The 18,661-nt window shown below is 63.0% G+C and overlaps 1 protein-coding gene across 5 annotated transcripts in view; it reads left to right on the top strand.

Moving 5' to 3' along the window:
• Positions 1-18,023, top strand: part of ELFN1 (extracellular leucine rich repeat and fibronectin type III domain containing 1) — a 68,182-nt gene extending 50,159 nt beyond the window's left edge. For all 5 annotated transcript variants that reach the window (XM_032328500.1, XM_032328497.1, XM_032328501.1 and 2 more), the window contains one exon: positions 14,854-18,023. In XM_032328500.1, coding sequence (XP_032184391.1) covers positions 15,121-17,595 — 2,475 coding nt within the window. In that variant the 5' untranslated portion in view covers positions 14,854-15,120 and the 3' untranslated portion in view covers positions 17,596-18,023. The remainder of the gene's footprint in view (positions 1-14,853) is intronic.
• The last annotated feature ends 638 nt before the right edge of the window (positions 18,024-18,661 follow it).

The raw sequence follows: 18,661 nt of genomic DNA on the forward strand, positions 1-18,661 counted from the left end.
CACCTTCTCTGTTCTCCCTGCTATATCTCTATTAAGTCAGCCAGTTACCTTCTCAGGTGGCCACATTGACCTGTCCAACCGGCTCTCGCTTCATTCTCTTCCCCACGGGTGATGTAGAGCCATGCTGACCCCTTTCTGGCATGCTTTTTGCCCTGAGATATTCGTCGAGCTGGAGGGAGTGCTTGGCTCCCAGTCCTGGCCTTCAGCCTCCGTCCCCTTCCTACAGGTTCTCAGAGTTCATCAAGGCTGCTGCTCACACGGATGAGGACAGAGCCCGGAGACCTCCCCAGATAGCCCTGTGGGTGCCCCCCAGCCCCTGGATGTGTTCTGCACCTCCCCCGACTCTGCGGTCACTCTGGGTGCGCGGTCACTCTGCCACCCAGGCAACTGCCCTGTCTGTGCATGCCTGCTAACTGGCCCTATCCCCTGTGGGAGGCTCGGTCCCCAAGAATGTCACACTGTCCTCTAGGAGCCTTTGGGGAGGAGCGAGTGGGGGCAGGTGCCCCTGGCCTCCTAGCACTTGCCGGGCAGCCCAGGGACTGGGGTGGTGACCCCTGGAGTCCCAACGCTATGTCCCAGAGTCCTTCCCTGAAGTCCCTCCCCATAGCCGTCCCCGGGGCCTGACACTGGGGTGGGGGGGTAGGGTGCGGGCGGTCGGGGGGAAAGCAGCTCCCTCCACGCACAGAGGTGAGGCCGGTGGCCGGTGGTATCTCGGGCGACAGACGGACAGACGGCCGGCCGACAGACGGAGGCCCAGAGCCAGGCGGGCAGGCGGTGAGGGGGCGGAGGCAGTGTGAACCAAGGCAGTAATGTGCTCGGCGATGAAGGATTGAGTCGCGGAGGGGAGCGCGTCCTCACACCCCACTTGGGTGCTTTCCAGCACTGTCAATTACGCCGAGAATTGAATGTCCTCCAGCTGCTCCGGCGGTCGGACTCCTGCCCGCCGCGAGACAATAATTAGACGCCCGTGTGTGCGTGCGGGTGTGTGCGCGTGAGGTGCGGCGGGGGCAGGCAGAGGGCCCAGGGCTGCCGGGTTGCACTCTGGGGACACACACGTGAGGTCGCCACAGACACTTCCTCCCTGCGGGTCTCAGGGGCGCTCGATACAGGCCTCCCCGACCCTCACCTCGAAGCTGCCCCGGGAGGGGGACCCAGGTCGCCATCTCAGCCCAGCCCCCTGCCCACCATGCTTCCTGGCTTCCAGTTTCACTGACCTTGGCCCTTTGAAGGCTCCAGAGAGGCTCTATTTAGAACAGCGGCATATGGACCTCGCTGGATTTCTTGCTCAGACATATGCTCGGAGGCATGGCACAGCCAGACGCGCTCCAGTCCCCCTCCCCAGCCACACACGCAGAGGGAGGCCTGGCCGGAGCAGTCCCTGGCCCCACATGGTGGTCCCTAGCACCCCTGGACCTCAGGGACATGGGTGGGACTGTGGGAGAGGGGAGCCCGCCATCCGAGGGCATCTGCGGTCACTTCTCACCTGGGAAGGGTCCCTGAGCACCTCTTCTCCCAACCGCCCCACGCCCCCCAGAACACAGACCAGTGTGCTGCTCGGGGGATAGCATTAGGGAGAATGGAGCCTGTGTTCCCCACCTAGAGGAGGGGCGGGGGGCTGCCAGGTGCCCCCTCCCCAGGGGACACGGGACATGTTCTGCATGTTCTTAAAACATGTCTGTGTCCCTCCGTGGGTCAGAGGCTGTGCCGCTGGCTGCCCAGCCCCCACCGGGACTTCCGTTCATGTCCTTGTCCAGCTGGCTGACTGCAGGCCCTTCCCCAGGGCCGTCTGGCAGGGGGCTCTGGCCGTGCCCCTGAGGGTTCATGCTCAGCTCCTTGCACTTGGGAGCTCTGCTGTTCGCACAGCAGGGAGAGCTGAGGAGTCCGGCTTGGTCCTTCCCCACCCGGAGCTTTCTGGAGGGAGCCCCGCCCCTTTGCAGTGTCCCTTTGGGCCAGAAAACCAGTGGGAAGCAGGGCCAGACCGAGCTCCCAGGACCCTGACCCCCGGCTGGGCCCCCAGCAGCCTCCACTCCCCTGCTGTCAGCCCGATGTTGGGGGGCAGGCTCTGGTCGGCTCCATGGCCTCTGCCCCCGAGCCCCGGCCCCTCCCCACCCCCACAGAGCATCTTGATGACTAACAGCAGAGCGGCCCCTTCCAGATCAATCCCATTCCTGGTCTCACGGCTATAATTAATGTTTGCTGTGTCATTAGATTGATTTTTTATGGACTCTGAGAGCTGGCGGGCCCTCAGAGGGACAGCTGTGGGCCGACTGCAGCCCACGCCCTGGGAAAGGGGAACCCAACCCTCCAGCTGCCCAGGCCTGCCTGCGCCCCCTGGACTTTGCATCAGCTCTTCTTCAGCCCTGTCCCCACATCCTGGCAGCAGCCAGAACCTCACGCGGCCCCGTCGGGTGTGGCATGGTGCACGAACACGCGTGTCTTGCCCAGGCCCCTTGGTGAACCTGCGGGCTCCGTGCACTGTTCCCACTTCCCAGAGCAGACAAGATGCAGCTGAGAAAGTCCAAGGGGTCTGGGGGCAGATGGTTTGCACCCCATGAGCCTCTGCTTCCGGGGACACCTGCCACACTGGGTCCTGGCTGTTCCCAGACGTGGCTGCGTTTACCTGTAAGCAGGGGCCCATGGCCCCGTTGGTCAGGGAGGTAAACTGAGCCTTCAAAGTGAAGGCATCTGCACAAACCTGCTGGCCTGGAGAGCACCAGGGCCTGAGTCTCTCGCGGGTCAAAAACCCTGTTGTCCAGGCCACTGCTCAGGGGCGTGGGCATGGACGGGCCTTCCTTGACCCACACACTGCAGGCGCCGCCCCCGCAACCCCCCCCCCCCCCCGCCCGACCTGGCAGGCGCCCCCTCCTGGACTGTGAGGGTGAGGAGCTCCCTGTGATGGGCGGGGTGGGGGGGCGCGGGGCTCTCCCGCTCCCTGTCACTGTCCTGCTCTGACACGCGGCATTGTGTCATGTTGCCATGTAACAAACCACGCCGAAGCTTGTCGCTTTTGGTGGCGGCGGCTGCGTCCGCGTGTCAGCAGCCGAGGGCCATGCCCAGGATAGATAGGTCTCACTTCTGGCAGCGCTGGTGGCCAGTGTGGTCAGGACCACCGGATTCAAGGGATGCAGAGACAGACATCCTGTGCAGGGGTAGGTCCAGGTCCCAGCGTGGCAGGCGGACAGTGAGATGGTACCATCTTTCAGGGGTGTCCTTCCTGCCAAGCCCCTCACTTCTGCGGGGTTTCTCCTCAGAGGGGACATTCTGAGAGGGTCCGGGCCTTCCCTCATTTTGTGTTTTCCGTGCCCCTGATGCCCGACGTGACGTCCATCCGTCTGCCTGTGGGTGACAAGGAACACAGAGCAGGAGGCCCTGCAGGGTCCTCTCGGCGGGTGGTGTCACAGTCCTGACCTCCCCCAGGCTGGTGTCCACTTTCCAGCCCATTTCCCTGCCGTGTAACCGGCCTGGAGCTAACCCCGAATCATGAAAATCAGGAACGTACTAACAATGAACGCAGGGTGACGGTCCCTTGACGGAGTGGTCCGTGGTGTTTGCCCACATGGCTTTGGGAACACGTTCGCCGGGGAGGGGCCCCAAGCTCAGAGACCCGGGAGTCTCACCGGAGCGGGAAGCTGCTGTCTGCAGGAAGTCACCCCGGTGAGAGAGGGTGAGAACGGCCCCAGACTGTGAACACTGTACAGAAACAAGACCTCACCCAGATCTCACCCCTGGGGATGGCATCAGAAATCCTCGGTGAGATACACACAGATCCCGTTTCCCAGAATGTTAGGATCCTAATAGGATCCTAATGTTAGGATCCTACCTAACCACATCCTCTGTGATTAAGTAGGATTTATCAGAAGAATTCAGAGATGGCTTAATAGTGGGGAAACCTGTTAATATAATACATAACAACCTCAACAGGTTGGCGGTGGGACCCTGTTGAGCAATGACAAGAAGCATCTGATAAAATCTAGCTCTGGTTTCCGATCTTAAAGGAACTGCTAAAAATGGAACCGGGGATGGTTTCTCATCCCAGTAAAGAAACTATGTCCCAACTTCACAGCCAGGACCATGCTAAATGATGAGATTTTTCAAATTCCTGGGAGTTCAAAAACTTTTATTAAAAAAAAACAAACAACAAACAGCCACCACCAACAGAGCCCTTTATCATTGTCCAGAAATCCTGGACATAGCAATAAGACATGAAACAGAATTAAATGCGCGGTCTCTGGGAAAGAATTGTAATCATTTGCCGGCGGCCTGATCGGAGGCCTGAGGAAACCAAGAAGCCACTGAAGTGGTCACTGGAGAACTTGGCGAAAGTAGCGGGCTGGATATTGAACAGACACACACAAGTCGGTCATTCTCATCTGTACCCACAACAGCTGGTCGGAAAACATAATGAGATCAGCGGTCCCCGCTCACAGTGGCAACAACACAAACACCCCGTGGGATTCCCATGAATGCAGTTATGAGAAAACTTTGAGATCATCGTGCGGAACTCTGCGGAGTCTTCCTGGGAGACCAGAGAGATAGCGGGCGTCACGGGACAGGCCGTGCCGAAATATTAAAATCTCGAAGGTTCTTCCAAAGTTAATTTGTAGGCTCTGTGGGGTCCCACTTGCATCTTGGCTGCGTGTTTGGAAGAGCTGTGCCCAATCACCTGGGAGAGGGACGCTGAGCCAAGGTTCTAGAAACGGAGAAGCGCGAAAGGGTGTCTATCGTCCTCTGTGGGCAAGCTCATTACAGAGTTTATGTCCCAGGGACATAAACAGGGCCGTTTAGGCGTCACAAGAGGGGCAAGGGGCCACCGATAACAATGGCGCGGTCCCCAGCAGAGGTGTCCATACCAATGCAACTGTGAGCCACCTGGCGGGGTGTGTGACTGGGGTGGGGGGGTTCCACGCATAGTGCCACCGAACAGCAGGTGTGTGGAGACCGTCCAGGGAGAATCAAGACATGGAGCTACCCTCCCTTCCAGGTGACGGACTGAGCACCTCCACAGGCTCAGTCCCCGTCCACTGCCTACCCTGTGCCTGGGAGGGACGCGGAAGAGCCAGCCACCCATGCCTGCAGCCCCCAGTCTGGCTGACAGGGCGGGACGCACGGGGGCACAGCTGGGCCACTTCGTGCTTACGAGGGGAGACCCCAGCCCCTCTCGGGAGTCCAAGCAGAGACTACAGTGGTGGCTGGGGGATGTGTCCCAGGCTGGGAAACAGCAGCTTAGAGAAAATGCAAGAGAAGCAGGTTGACCATCGTCTTACAGGGCAAGGTGGGGGCAGAGAGAGGTAGACAGGCGGGGACATGATCTCTCTTGAGGGCACTGGGGAGCCATGCGGGGTTACAGGGGGAGGGCAGGCTCGACCTGACTCACCCTGTGGGGCATCACAGATCAGCCGAGGGAACAGATGATTCACTATATGGTGTTGGACGTTTCATTGCCTGTTGATATGGGGTTGGGGGGACCGATTTTACCCCTTCATCCCAGTGAAATGCTTTCTAGATGGGACCATAGAGATGTGAGCAGACAGAGGTGATGTCTGCTCTTAGGATGGCTCCGGGCTCCCCAGGCCGCCAGGCAGCAGACCCTGTGCATGTGTGTGTGTGTCTGTGTGTGTGCTTGGATTCAGTGACAAATTAAGAACAAGAGTCTGGGCCCAGGCCTGCCAATGGTGCTGGATTCCCCTCCAGAAGCCTCTTTCCTGGGACAGGAGCCTGAGGTCCCTGGGGCACAGGGGCTGCAGAGAAAGGGGGTCTTGTTCTCAGAGCTCCCGGGGAGCCTGGGAAGGATCCTTGCCCCTGGGAGCTGCAGCAGCCTCCTGACAGGTGTCCATGAGGGGCCCTCGAGGGAGGGGTGGCTTCTGGAGGGAGAGGGCCTGTGGGGGGGGGGTGTGGTCCTGGCTGTGGCCGAGGGGGCGCTGGGGAGGCTGTTTGGTCGGAAGCCCCGTGTTGATCTGGTCATGTGGGGAGAGAGCCCCATTTCCGACGCGGAGACCCCCTGCTTGCTAAGGGACCCTACTGGCTGTTCTTCCCCAATCTTGGACTCTCCCCAGGACCCCTCACCAGAGTGATGACGCCATCCCAGCATGGCCGGTGATCCCGACACATAGCCGGGGGCCCGGTTAGCCCAGGGACAGCCTGTGTCTCGGCTCCGTCCCTGGCCGGGGTGGGGTCACCGATGCTGCCTTAGGTGGGACTTTGCTTCGGACCTGGTTTCCCTCCTTCATGTGATGTTTGAGGAGCTGACTGCTGTCTTACAACCTCTGCTTGAAAACCATGCCCCAGATCTTTAGTGCAACTCGTAGTGGCCGGAAACTGTGCTCGGAGAAAATCATCACAGCAGCGGGGACTCGAGACAGGACCTGATGAGTGATCAGGGTGGGCAGCGGTCCCCGTGTCTGGGTGCGTGGCCCCGGCTGGTGGAGCATGGGGACGGGGGGCAGTGTCCCCCGAGGCCCTCCCAGCGGTCTACGTTGCCCTTTGCAGGAGATGGGAAGAGGGACAGAATCCCCGTGCCCAGAAAGGGCTCCCAGAGCTCAGGGTTCCTGGGGGTTTAGGTTCGACTGGGAAGAGCAGAACCAGCGCATCTCCAAGTGCGGTCTCAGGCTGGCCATCCCTCAAAACAACTGGAGAGATTCAGGTCAGACTAAAGATAGAACTTCCTGGCTGCCAGGGTTAGGAGGGTGTCATGGGGAAGAGTGCCAGGTGTCCCTTGGACACCCAGACCCTTGCCTGGAGTCTGCAACATGCTTCCCGACGGTGGGGGCTGGGGGCAGTGTTCCTGGAGAGGGTCACGTGTCGCCGTCCGGCCTCCCTGGAGGCCAGCCAGCCACCCTCTCCCGGTCCCTGCCAGTGCCTGAGCAGGAAACCATCGCAAAGTGATTTCTCCCTCCAACAGTGCCGTACATCATGTTTTTTTAATTTAAAAAGATGCCCAGTGGAAGCATAACAGACCATTAAATGTTTGGATCCCTAATTAACTCAGAGCAGCCGGGAGCTGCGGGGCCTGGCGGGACAGGGACAGAGCGAGCCCGGCGTTGTGGGGGCCAGACTCCAGCCCTGCCTGGGGCCTTTGCTGCTGTGTCTGCCCCTCCAGGAACCCTCGCCCAGCCCCGCCCTGGGCTGCAGCTTGGGTTCCAGCTGCAGGGTTTCCCCTGGAAACCCCGGGGTAGGGCTGGAATTACCAAGCGAAGTGGTGGATTCTGATGCCATGTTCCATTGCCCTTGCTCGGGGGGAAAGCCTGGGCTTGCTGGCTTTCCCTCCTCTCCGTCTTCCTGGGGGTGCTCCCACACAGGAGACACTCGCTGCACGTGGGGTCCTATAGGAAACTGGAGACCACTGCTGTTTGCATGCTTGCTGCCCATCCCGGACTCTAGCCAGGCAGGCTGAGGCTCAGGGCTCCGGGGGACGCCCAAGGTCACTGGGTGGGTGAGGTATGTCCTCCCTGTTCTCCCTGGGCCCCATCCCGTCACCTTTCCCGGCTCCCTCTGCATGTACCCTTGTTGGGTGGAGGGCAAGGGACAAGGGATGGTCTCTCCACCGTGGGCCTCCCAGCCTGCCTCCCAGAGGACGAGGGCAGGGCCAGCTGAGGTCGGGGGCTTGCCAGGCCGACCCTGTGGCCAAGTCCTGAGGTTGGAGCCCGGCTGAGTCAGCACTGCGGGACGGCCGGCTGCAGGAGCCCGGGCCAGCCTCCGTGGGTGAATACGGAGCAGGAGCAGGGAGGGCAGGCTCAAGGTGGGTGATGAGGCTGGGGACAGCACTCGCTCGGCCTCAGTGCTGGGGGCACCGGGATGGGGAGCTCCTGAAGTCAAAAAACCCCCAAGGCCTGTCCTGCTGGCCTGCTCAGTCTACCCACACGGCCTGGAACAGTGCATTCCCTCCCCTGCCCGCCTGAGGCCAAGGGGCTGCCCTAGGAGGAAATGAATATTTATAGAGCGCGCGTACATGCAGGAAGGTACGGAGGGTAATGTCGTGTTACCCTCGCCGTGAGGCTGTGAGGGATAAGCCCCCGTGATCTCCATCTGCCAGAGGAGGAAACAGGCCCAGAGAAGGCCAGTGACTTGCCCAAGGTCACACAGCCAGAGCGTGGAGGAACCAACATTCGTGGCCCGGCCTGGGGGCCTGGAGCCCCAGCCGGTGGTGTGCCCCATTCAGGTGGACGGGCCCAGCCCCCCGCTTCCACCACCACCACCCCACCCCGGGCTCTGCTGGCCCGAGGCCCTGGCATCTGCCCCACAATGGCACTTCCCACTGTGCCCGTCGTGGCCCCGGGGCCTCTGCGGCAGAGCCCGGCTGCAGCGGCAGACAAACGTTCGCAGTAAACATGATCTATCGGCCAAACATTGGAGTGGTAAAAAGTTATCGATCTCTAACTTCCCGCCCATCTCCCCGCCTCCCCGTGTGCCTGGCGCTCAGCCCGTTTCCCTCGGGATGTGAGAGTCGGGCTTTGTGCAGAATCCCCGGGCCAGCGCTGGCCCCCAGTCTGGGCACTGAGATGGAGCAGAGCAATGGTATTTTTAGGCAGGTGATTATGCAAATCTGGCCGTGACAAGTTTAAAAGCCTGGAACCACCATATTTCTTTATTTCATTAGCGGCAACATGTCGGCAGGGTTGACATGAGGGAACAGAGGTGGGACCAGCCTCCTGAGCGCCGGCGTCCCCCCAGGCAGCGGGTGGAGGGGGCAGTGTGTGCAAGCGCCAGGTGGGGGGGGGTTAGGAGCCACCACGTGGGACTTGGGGCACCTCCGCTTGGAGGCACCTAGCTCAGCCCTTTCTTTAATGTTATAGGTGGGGAAACTGAGGCTGGGAGCAGGCCAGGGTGGGGCAGGTCCCTGTCCTCCCCCACTGTCGCCAATTTTCCCCACAACCCCAGGATTGAGAGGGAGGAGGGGGTCCCGCCTACCAGCCCAGTGCCACCATCGTGCCTCAGGCTCTCGGGAACAGGGAGTCTGGGTTCCTCTCCTGCCACCATGCCCTTCCACTCTGGTTCCGAGACCCCTGCCCCATTCCTGGGCACCCTGCACACCCTGCGTAGGGGCTGTGCTCTGATCACACGTGCCTTCTGCCTCCTCCTTCTCACCTGGGATGCCCGGTAACCCCTCTTTGCCTAACAAACTCCTACTCACCTACTAGAACCCTTCACATGGCATCTCCTAGAGGAGGCCTTCCCTGATTGCCTACAGTTTTCCAGCATCTTCCTGGTACTGAGCAGGCCTCCCTCTTGTTCCCTGCTGTTCCCCCAGTGCCCCATCCGTGCCTCAGGGACCTGTTCCTAAATATCCGCTGCCTGGCGCGTGTCCCTGCTGTGGACGAGGATGCGAACGAACGCCAGGGCCCTCCTGGCAGGGGCTGGACCGGACGTGGGGGTGTGTGTGTGCGGGACCGTCACACGTCTGGTATTTTCTGCAGTCAGGCTGGGCCTCACTCTGAGTGGCAGGAAGACTCATCCCTCCCTGCCAACCCCAACCCCCCGCCCCGGCGCCATCCAGATGTGATGCTTCTTTAGGAAAGTCCAACTTCTTTCTTTCTGAGGGTCCTCTCCAAGCTCGTGCTCTCACCGCTTCCCTTCCAATGGCCAGATGCTGCGTCACCATCCAGGACAGGCCCCTGCCCTCAGCCGGCCAGCTCCCCTCCCGGATGAATACACCTGCTGGGGGGCTTACACTGCCCGTGGCTCCCAGACAGGGCTTTGCACCAGGCATCCACCCTGGGGTCCCCTAGAGCGCCCCTCTAACAATAGCCGAGCACATTGATAGGGAATCCACCCTCCCCCTCTGCATTCTTGGGGTTCCGTCCAAGCCCCCAGCTCTGCACGCCCCGGGGCTGGGGAACGCTGGTCATGCCTGCCATCTGCATCCCCCCCCACAACCAGGCCCGTCCCTGGGTGGCCCCGTGAGCACCTCCCCATCCCTGCAGGCCTGGGTGGGGCCAGACACCCCCTGGGCAGCCAGGGGCTCCGTCTGCCCCCCTTCCAGGGGGACCCTCCACGGGGAGCTGTGGGGTCAGTGGAGCAGCTCGGGTGGCCTGAGTCCTGCCTGACTAGCTGAGGCTCCCTGGCTGGTCCTTTCTCCTGGGCCACAGAGGGCACTGTGGCTGTCCCCTGTCCCTGTGGAGGGCAGTGATGAGGCTTAATGAGGTGATGGCTCTGGGACTTGTCCCGATGGTCATGGTGATGACGGGAGGGGAGCCCCTTTCCAGGCCCTACTGTCTCTCCTGTCCCTCCCCACTGGTATCTGATGACCTCAGGACAGTCCACTTCAGTGACCACTGTCAGATCCCCCAGGCACATGTGAACATGCATGTGCAGACAGGCGTGGGGCCGCGGATACAGTTTGGCACACAGGTCCCTATACACATGTGCAGACACAGAAGGCTGGCTGTCGTGTGTACGTGATCCGCCACTGTGCAGGGCACCTGGGGCTGGGGCGCTTCTGGTCTCTGCTGGGACATGAGGGGGCCCCAGGCTCTACGCCCACTGACTGAGGGCAGAAGCGAGGTGAGCAGGGACTGGCCCCGAGGCTATTCTGGTCAGGGCCAGAACTCATGCCCCGTCCCATTGGGACGTGCCAGGCTGCACCTGGCCCGTCTGTCCTTCCGAGGTGTGGGGTCTCTGTCACATGGCCTTGCAGGGGCCAGCGTGAGGCGTCTGTGAAGGGAGGGGGCAGGGGTCCAGCAGGATTCCTGGGGCTGAGGGAACGTGCTCAGGGTTCTCTGTCCATCAGGCGAGGTGTGCACGGAGAAACACTGCGGGGGGCACTGCGGTGTTTTTGCCAAGTGAGGACGTGAGGCCGACGTGTGTTTCTCATCCCGCTGGATGTGTCTGAACCCGCAGGTCAGAGGCGGCTCGGGGTGATGTGGCCCACAGTGACGTGGGGTGGTCTGGATCCCTGCAGGGCAGGGGTGGGAACAGGTCCCTCCCACGGGTCCTGGGGAAGGCGGCATGTTTGGCTCCCATTTCACAGATGAGAAAACAGAGCTGACGGCCGGAGCCTGACCCCATGCAACTCCTGCCTGTCAGCTGACGCTCTGGGCGGGGGGCGTCCCAGCCGGTGGGACGTGGGGTCTGGGCACTGGGGCTTGTGACCCCAGGGGGCAGGGAGGGAGCCAACAGTGATCCAAGTAAATAAGCAAGTACCGGGCAGGGGCTCGGAAGGGGTGCTATTCCGATGGGGGAGCTGTCGGCTCTAGGATCCGAAGCTCTTGCTTTGCGGGGAGGGACCAGGCCCTGCAGCCAGAAGGACGGGGGTGGTGCACATGCGGTGGAGGGGGAGGCGGCGGATGGATGGGGCCCCAGCAGGCGAGGCCTGGTAGGTCCCGGTGGAGCCTGGGTTTTCCTCTGCTCCCTCCTGGAAGAACGGATGTCATCCCGGGTTGTGGGCGGGGATGGCGGAGTGGCAGGATCCCATGACCGCGCTCCAAGGTCCCCCCAGTTCCCGTGGCTGCGGTGGGGAGGGTGGATTGTGGGCAGCAGGAGACGAGGTGGGAGCCCAGCCAGAGGGGGCCGTGGCTTGGACCAGCGCGGCCTCGGCGGCAGAGGCCAGGAGACGACCCCAGAGGCCCAGGGAGGTGGGGGGGATGCTTTTGCTTCTGGGCTGCATGTGGGGAGAGGGGAGAGCGTGCTCGAGGATGGTGCACTGGTGTGGGGTTTGAGGAATGGGGGGGGTGGGGCACGAGCTCACGGGGGGAGCTGTCCGTGAGCCTGAGGGGCGCTGAGATCCCCTCGGGGAAGTGAGCAGAGGCGGTGACAGCTGAGGCCGGAGTCTGGCCTCAGGGGCTGTGGAGGGGACCGGTCGGGAGGAGCGGCTGCTCCCAGACCTGGAGCAGAAGGTGCTCCAGGAAGAGGCTGCTGTGGGGCTGGGGGATGCGGAAACAGTGTGCCCCCAGGGCTGGCGAGATGGGTCGCTGGTGACCATTCGGGGTGGACACTGCCTGGATGGGCTGGAGGGGGTTCTGGTCAAGGTGCTTCTGTGGAATGTAGAACTGTGCTGTCCAGGACTACAGTACAGCTCGAGCGGCCAGCGGCCACATGGGGCACCACGAGCTGGCAGGGATGGTGTGGAGGGAGAGGTGCTGGCAGAGGGACCCCCGGCCTGCAGGGGTGCGGGCGGCAGGGCTAGGTGGGGGCTGCTGTGACACAGGCCTGTGCCTCCCACATCTATGGGTACGTCTGGTTCATGAGTGACCAGTCAGGCATGGATGACGTGTGTGTGTGTGTGTGTGTGTGTGTGTGTGTGTGTGTGAGAGAGAGAGAGAGAGAGAGAGAGAGACGGGGGTGGGGCTGGCGCTGGGGTCCGTTACTGACGATGGGCGGTGAGCGAGTGAGTCCAGGAGGAGGGGGCAGGCCAAGGGACAGCACGCCACCTGAGCAGAGCCCTCCCAGCCGATCAGGCCGTTTCCCTGGGCATCCGTTTCCGCTCAGGATGCCCAGTCTCTGCAGCCGAGGGCCTCCTGGAGGGATGAGGTGCCTGCAGGTGTGGACGCCTAGCCCTAACAGGAGGACAGGGCCACTTGCACTGGGACCTCAGACAGGTCTCCCATTTCCCATCTGCACAGTGAGCTGTAGAAGGAGAATCCTGGCGTCCCTCTGAGGCCAGGTCTTGGGGGCTATAAGGGGGCAGAGGGGACCAGCCAGCAGGGTCACACCCAGACTCCTAGCATGTCCCTCCCCCTAAGGCCGCCCATCCCCACAGAGCCCAGGCTCTGGGGGCAGGCATGGCCCACGAAGTTGAGAACAGGACACCTGCCGGGCCAGAGGGAGCGCCAGAGGCGGGGACGTGCCCTGTCCTCAGGGCAGGGGGGCCAGCCCTGCCTCCCTCATCACATGGCTGGCCTGGTGGAGGCAGCTCCGGGGGAGGGGGCGGTTCACAGGGGAGACAAGACGGGTCCCCAGAATCACGTGCCTGTCCCAAGATGCTGTGTTCCTGGACGTGCGCTCTGGGGAGGGTGGGGCTGGGGGGGGGCTCACACCCACCACGTGGGCAGGCTTCCATGGAGCCGTGCTCTCCCGAAGGCACCCCTGTCTACGTGCACGGGTGCTAACATGGGTCCCAACATGTGTGTTGGTACAGCCTCCCGCTCGCACATGCAGACCCCAGCTCCCACGTGTGGGAGCCTGCCTGCGGGGTGAGCCCCCCGTCCCCCACCACCTCCCTCGCCGCACACAGACCCACGTGTGCGTGCTGCTCCCAGAGCCGCCAAGGGACCCAGCGGCCCTGGCTGGGGGTGGGGGGGAGCAGGGAGAGGCCGGTAGCCTGGAGGCCGTCCCTCCTCCACCGGAGTCTGCCTGTGATAAGGCTTCTTCAGGCCCCTGTAATCCTCCTTAACTTGACTTTGGGTTATTTTGAGCAAGAGATTAAAGGTGATTACAATCAGCATTGCTGAGACGCCACACTTCCTAGACAGGCTCTACGCACCTGCTTTCAGCAGCGGGAGCCCGCCTGACCCTGTTGCCCCCACCTGCCTTACCCGCACGGCGGGGCCCCTGGTGGAGGGGCAGGGGCAGGTACTGAGATGATGCCCTCCGTCCTCCCCAGGGACACCATGCAGGGACCCCACCGTCCCCCCGACAGACTCCCTCCCTGTCCCACCGGCCAGGGGAGGCCCCGTGCTTTGCAGGAAGTCACACAGCCACAGGCTGGCCAGGAGGACCTCGCCCCGGGTCCCCCCCCCACCATCTGCCAGTCACTCTCCTCCCCAGGAGCCAGATCAAAACAGTGCTCTGTGAAGTTTCCGAAGGGGAAGAAAATCCATTTCACATCATTATATTTTGTTCCCTAATTTAAGCTGCCTCAGTGCAGACTAGTTGCAAACGTCAATATCCGTGAAATACACTCAGCTGGCTGCCGGCCAGGCCACAGAGCGGTGACAGAGGCCGGCTATAAATCCAGATGTTAACGAGGAAAGGCATGCCTGCTCTTCTGTCCCGCAGGAGACCTGGGGTGGGGGGCAGAGGGCGGGTCCCCCAGACCAGAGGTCCTCCCGTTGGTGGGAGCTGCTGTGTCCAGCCCCATCTCCCTGTGCGCAGGCTCCCCAGTCTGACCCAGGAGGGACGGTCCCATCCTGGGTCTGTGCAGGGGCCGGTGGCCATCCCCTCACACTTGTCTCAGGAGCTGGCTGGCAGAGCTGGGAGAGATCGGGCCTTTCCTAGGCCCCGGGTGGGGGTGTGGGTGGGCACGGGGGCTTCCCAGCCTTTCTACCGGGATCCACCCACGAGGGGGTGGTGGCAGCCTCCTTTCTCCTGAGACCATCCAGTAGTCTAATTTGGGGAAACTTAGGGTCAGAGGAGTGTGATGTGTGCCTTGACCCAGTGCGGGAGGGCTCAGGCCCCGAACCTGGCCGTCCCTGGGGCCAGATGCCTCCCTGCGCCTCCCTGCGCCTCCCTGGAGGGGAGCCAGAGGCGCCCTAGGCCCTGGAGGAATATATGTCCTGGGCTGAGGACCCTTAGGCCAGGGCTCCAAGCACCCTCTGCAGGTGGCTGTGAGTCTGGCCGGGCCCTCCTGGGAGAGGGCGTCCCTGATCCCCAACTGTCCCGCAAGTGGCCCTGCCTGTGCCAGACCCATAGTCCTTGAATCTCCAGGGCCCAGCCCAGCAGGTGGGGTTTTGTCGCCTCTGGGAGGAAATGGGTCTGGGGGCCGGGGAGGGCTTGGGACGGGGGCTTCCCTTCACTCCCTCCCTCCAGGCACAACCTGTCCTGTGCCCTTCTGGTACCCAACATTGTCCCGTAGGACCATGGGCTCCCCCAACATGCCTTCTAGTTTGACCAGGCAGCCCAACAGGGCCTTGCTCCTCCGCGGTGGGGCCTGCCGGAACCCCAGCCCCTCCTGATGCTTTCCCCTCTTCTGTCTTGCCACAGGACCGTGGAGCTGGAGGCGCAGGGCGGAGCTGTCCAGACGCCCGGGCCGATGGGGGAGGCGACCACGGCCTCGGCAGGACATAGGCGCATGACCGGGGGCCTGCGGCACTGAGGGTGGCAGCCGGCTCCCAGTGCCCACACGACGCCAGCATGCGGCCTGGGACAGGACACCCCTGAGCGCGAGCGCCGGCCCCTTTGGTTCCTCCAGGGTCTCCCGGCCGGTCCCCCTGGGCAGGCGGTGCGGGCTGTCCCACGGAGGCCGTCCACATGGCCGGGTGCCTCTGGGGCGCGCTATGGGCGTGCGTGGCGGCCGCCATCCTGCTGCACGCGGGCGGCCTGGCCCGCGGAGACTGCTGGCTGATCGAGGGCGACAAGGGTTTCGTGTGGCTGGCCATCTGCAGCCAGAACCAGCCGCCCTACGAGGCCATCCCGCAGCAGATCAACAGCACCATCGTGGACCTGCGGCTGAACGAGAACCGGATCCGCAGTGTGCACTACGCCTCGCTGAGCCGCTTCGGCAACCTCACGTACCTCAACCTCACCAAGAACGAGATTGGCTACATTGAGGACGGCGCCTTCTCCGGCCAGTTCAACCTGCAGGTGCTGCAGCTGGGCTACAACCGGCTGCGGAACCTGACGGAGGGCGTGCTGCGCGGGCTGGCCAAGCTCGAGTACCTGTACCTGCAGGCCAACCTCATCGAGGTGGTCACGCCCGGCGCCTTCTGGGAGTGCCCCAACGTCGTCAACGTCGACCTGTCCATGAACCGCATCCAGCGGCTGCACGGCACCACCTTCGCCGGCCTGGCCCGGCTGTCCGTGTGCGAGCTCTACAGCAACCCCTTCTACTGCTCCTGCGAGCTCCTGGGCTTCCTGCGCTGGCTGGCTGCCTTTGCCAACGCCACGCACGCCCACGACCGCGTGCAGTGTGAGTCGCCACCGCTCTACGCCGGCTACTTCCTGCTGGGCCAGGGCCGCCACGGCCAGCGCAGCATCCTCGCCAAGCTGCAGTCCGTGTGCACCGACGGCGCCTACGTGGCTGAGCCACCCCCTGTGCCAGGACGCCTGCCCCCCGGCCGTGCGCCCCCACCGCCCCCGCCCCCGCCGCCCCCCGAGCCCAGCGAGCCCCCCTGTGCCGATGAGGACTGCTTCTCCGGCGACGGCACCACGCCGCTGGTGGCGCTGCCCACGCTGGCCCCCCAGGCTGAGGCGCGGCCCCTCCTCAAGGTCAAGCAGCTGACACAGAACTCGGCCACTATCATGGTGCAGCTGCCCAGCCCGTTCACGCGCATGTACACGCTGGAGCATTTCAACAACAGCCGCTCGTCCACCGTGTCCCGGCTGACCAAGCCGCAGGAGGAGATCCGCCTGACCAACCTATACACGCTCACCAACTACACCTACTGTGTGGTGTCCACCAGCTCTGGCCTGCACCACAACCACACCTGCCTCACCATCGGCCTGCCCAAGCCGCCCGGCCCGCCCGGCCCCGTGCCCAGCCCGTCCACGGCCACGCACTACATCATGACCATCCTGGGCTGCCTCTTCGGCATGGTGCTGGTGCTGGGCGCCGTCTACTACTGCCTGCGCCGGCGGAGGCGCCAGGAGGAAAAGCACAAGAAGGCGGCCGCGGCCGGCAGCCTCAAGAAGACCATCATCGAGCTCAAGTATGGGCCCGAGCTGGAGGCCCCCGGCCTGGCCCCGCTGTCCCAGGGCCCGCTGCTGGGCCCCGAGGCCACCACCCGCATCCCATACCTGGCAGCCGGCGAGATGGAGCCGTACAAGCTGGCAGAGAGCGGCGAGACGCCCAAGGCCAGCAAGGGCAGCTACATGGAGGTGCGCACGGGCGAGCCTGCAGAGCGCAGGGACTGTGAGCTGGGCCGGCCCGGCCCCGACAGCCAGAGCTCGGTGGCCGAGATCTCCACCATCGCCAAGGAGGTGGACAAGGTCAACCAGATCATCAACAATTGCATCGACGCGCTCAAGTCTGAGGCCACCTCCTTCCAGGGCGGCAAGGCTGGCACCGGGGCTGTGTCCGCGGCTGAGCCACAGCTGGTGCTGCTGTCGGAGCCGCTGGCCGGCAAGCACGGCTTCCTGGCGCCCGTCTACAAGGACGCCTTTGGCCACGGTCTGCAGCGGCACCACAGCGTGGAGGCAGCCACCGGCCCGCCACGTGCTAGCTCCTCGTCCAGCGGCTCCGCACGCAGCCCGCGAGCCTTCCGCGCCGAGGCCACCGGCGCCCACAAGGCTGCAGCTGCCGAGGCCAAGTACATTGAGAAGAGCTCCCCCGCCACCGACGCCATCCTCACTGTGACGCCCGCGGCCGCCGTGCTGCGGGCCGAGGCCGAGAAAGGCCGCCACTACGGCGAGCACCGGCACTCATACCCCGGCTCCCACCCGGCCGAGCCCCCCGCGCCCCCCGCGCCCCCGCCCCATGAGAGCCTGGGCGGCCGCAAGGCGTCCATCCTGGAGCCGCTGACCCGGCCGCGGCCTCGCGAGCTGGCCTACTCGCCGCTGTCCCCGCAGTACCACAACCTGAGCTACTCCTCCAGCCCCGAGTATGCCTGCAGGGCCTCCCAGAGCATCTGGGAGCGCCTCAGACTGAGCCGCCGGCGCCACAAGGACCACGAGGAGTTCATGGCGGCCGGCCACGCCCTGCGCAAGAAGGTTCAGTTCGCCAAAGACGAGGACCTGCACGACATCCTGGACTACTGGAAGGGCGTGTCGGCCCAGCACAAGTCCTGAGCCCACGGCCCGCGCCCACCCCGCACCTTCCCCAGAACTCGTGACGCCCACGGGACCAAAAAGGACACAAGACCCACTGCAGCTATCGTAACCCAGAGACTCCCACGCAACGCGCCACACACGTACACACGCGTAGACACGCACAGAGACACGTGCACACAGACACGCTCACACAGGGAGACACGCGCACGCGTGCACACAGACACGCTCACACAGATGTGCACATGTGTACACAGACGTGCACACAGACACGCTCACACACAGACACACACGCAGCCAGGGTGGAAGCCTGGGGCCCCCAGAGAGCGCAGGGAGGGGGCGCTGCCAGTCCCAACAGAGAATGAGCCGTGGCCTCCACACACCCACACACACGCACGCGCGCACACACACACACACACACACACACAAGGGACTTGAGAAAACTGTGTCTGGGGATGGGGGTGGGGGAGGGGACTTTTTTCATTCTCTTTCCTCTTGGATTCTTCTCTGCCTTCTTGATCTTACTCTCTGTCTTTATTTTCTTCCTTTTTTAAACAAAAAATAATAAAAGTCAAGTTCTCTTAAAGACATAAAACGCTAGACACAGAGTGGCCACCCGGCTCCTCCCACGACTGCCTCGCCCAGGTTTGCTGTGGATCCCTGTGGGTCCCCTCCCCGGTCCATTTCTTTGCTGCGAACTCCAGAGGCCCCCAAAGAGGGACAGAGCAAGCGAGGCAGCCGGGTGGCCTCCAGGACCTGCCCGGAGCCCTGTGGGGCGCGAGGGGCACTGGGGAGGGCTGTGCCTGGGGTGTGGCTGGAAGGGGCGCGGGCCGGACGTATGTGCTCTGTCTTCGTCCCCACCGTACGCTGTGGTCCTCCCGTTGTACAGAAAAATATTTCTATATTTGCAATGTTTGCTGTAAAACGAGAAAGAGACTATGTCTACTAAAAAAAAAAAAAATCTGCAAAGGGAAAAACCCAAATGCTTGTACTGGGTTTTTACTCTGGGGATTTAGAGAATGATTTGGGTTTGTTTTATGTGCTGTTTAGTGGGGGTTTTATTGATTTAGGCCTTGGGCTGGGGCTC

Source organism: Mustela erminea, chromosome 20, assembly GCF_009829155.1.
Source record: "Mustela erminea isolate mMusErm1 chromosome 20, mMusErm1.Pri, whole genome shotgun sequence".
In the NCBI taxonomy this organism is placed as follows: Eukaryota; Metazoa; Chordata; class Mammalia; order Carnivora; family Mustelidae; genus Mustela; species Mustela erminea.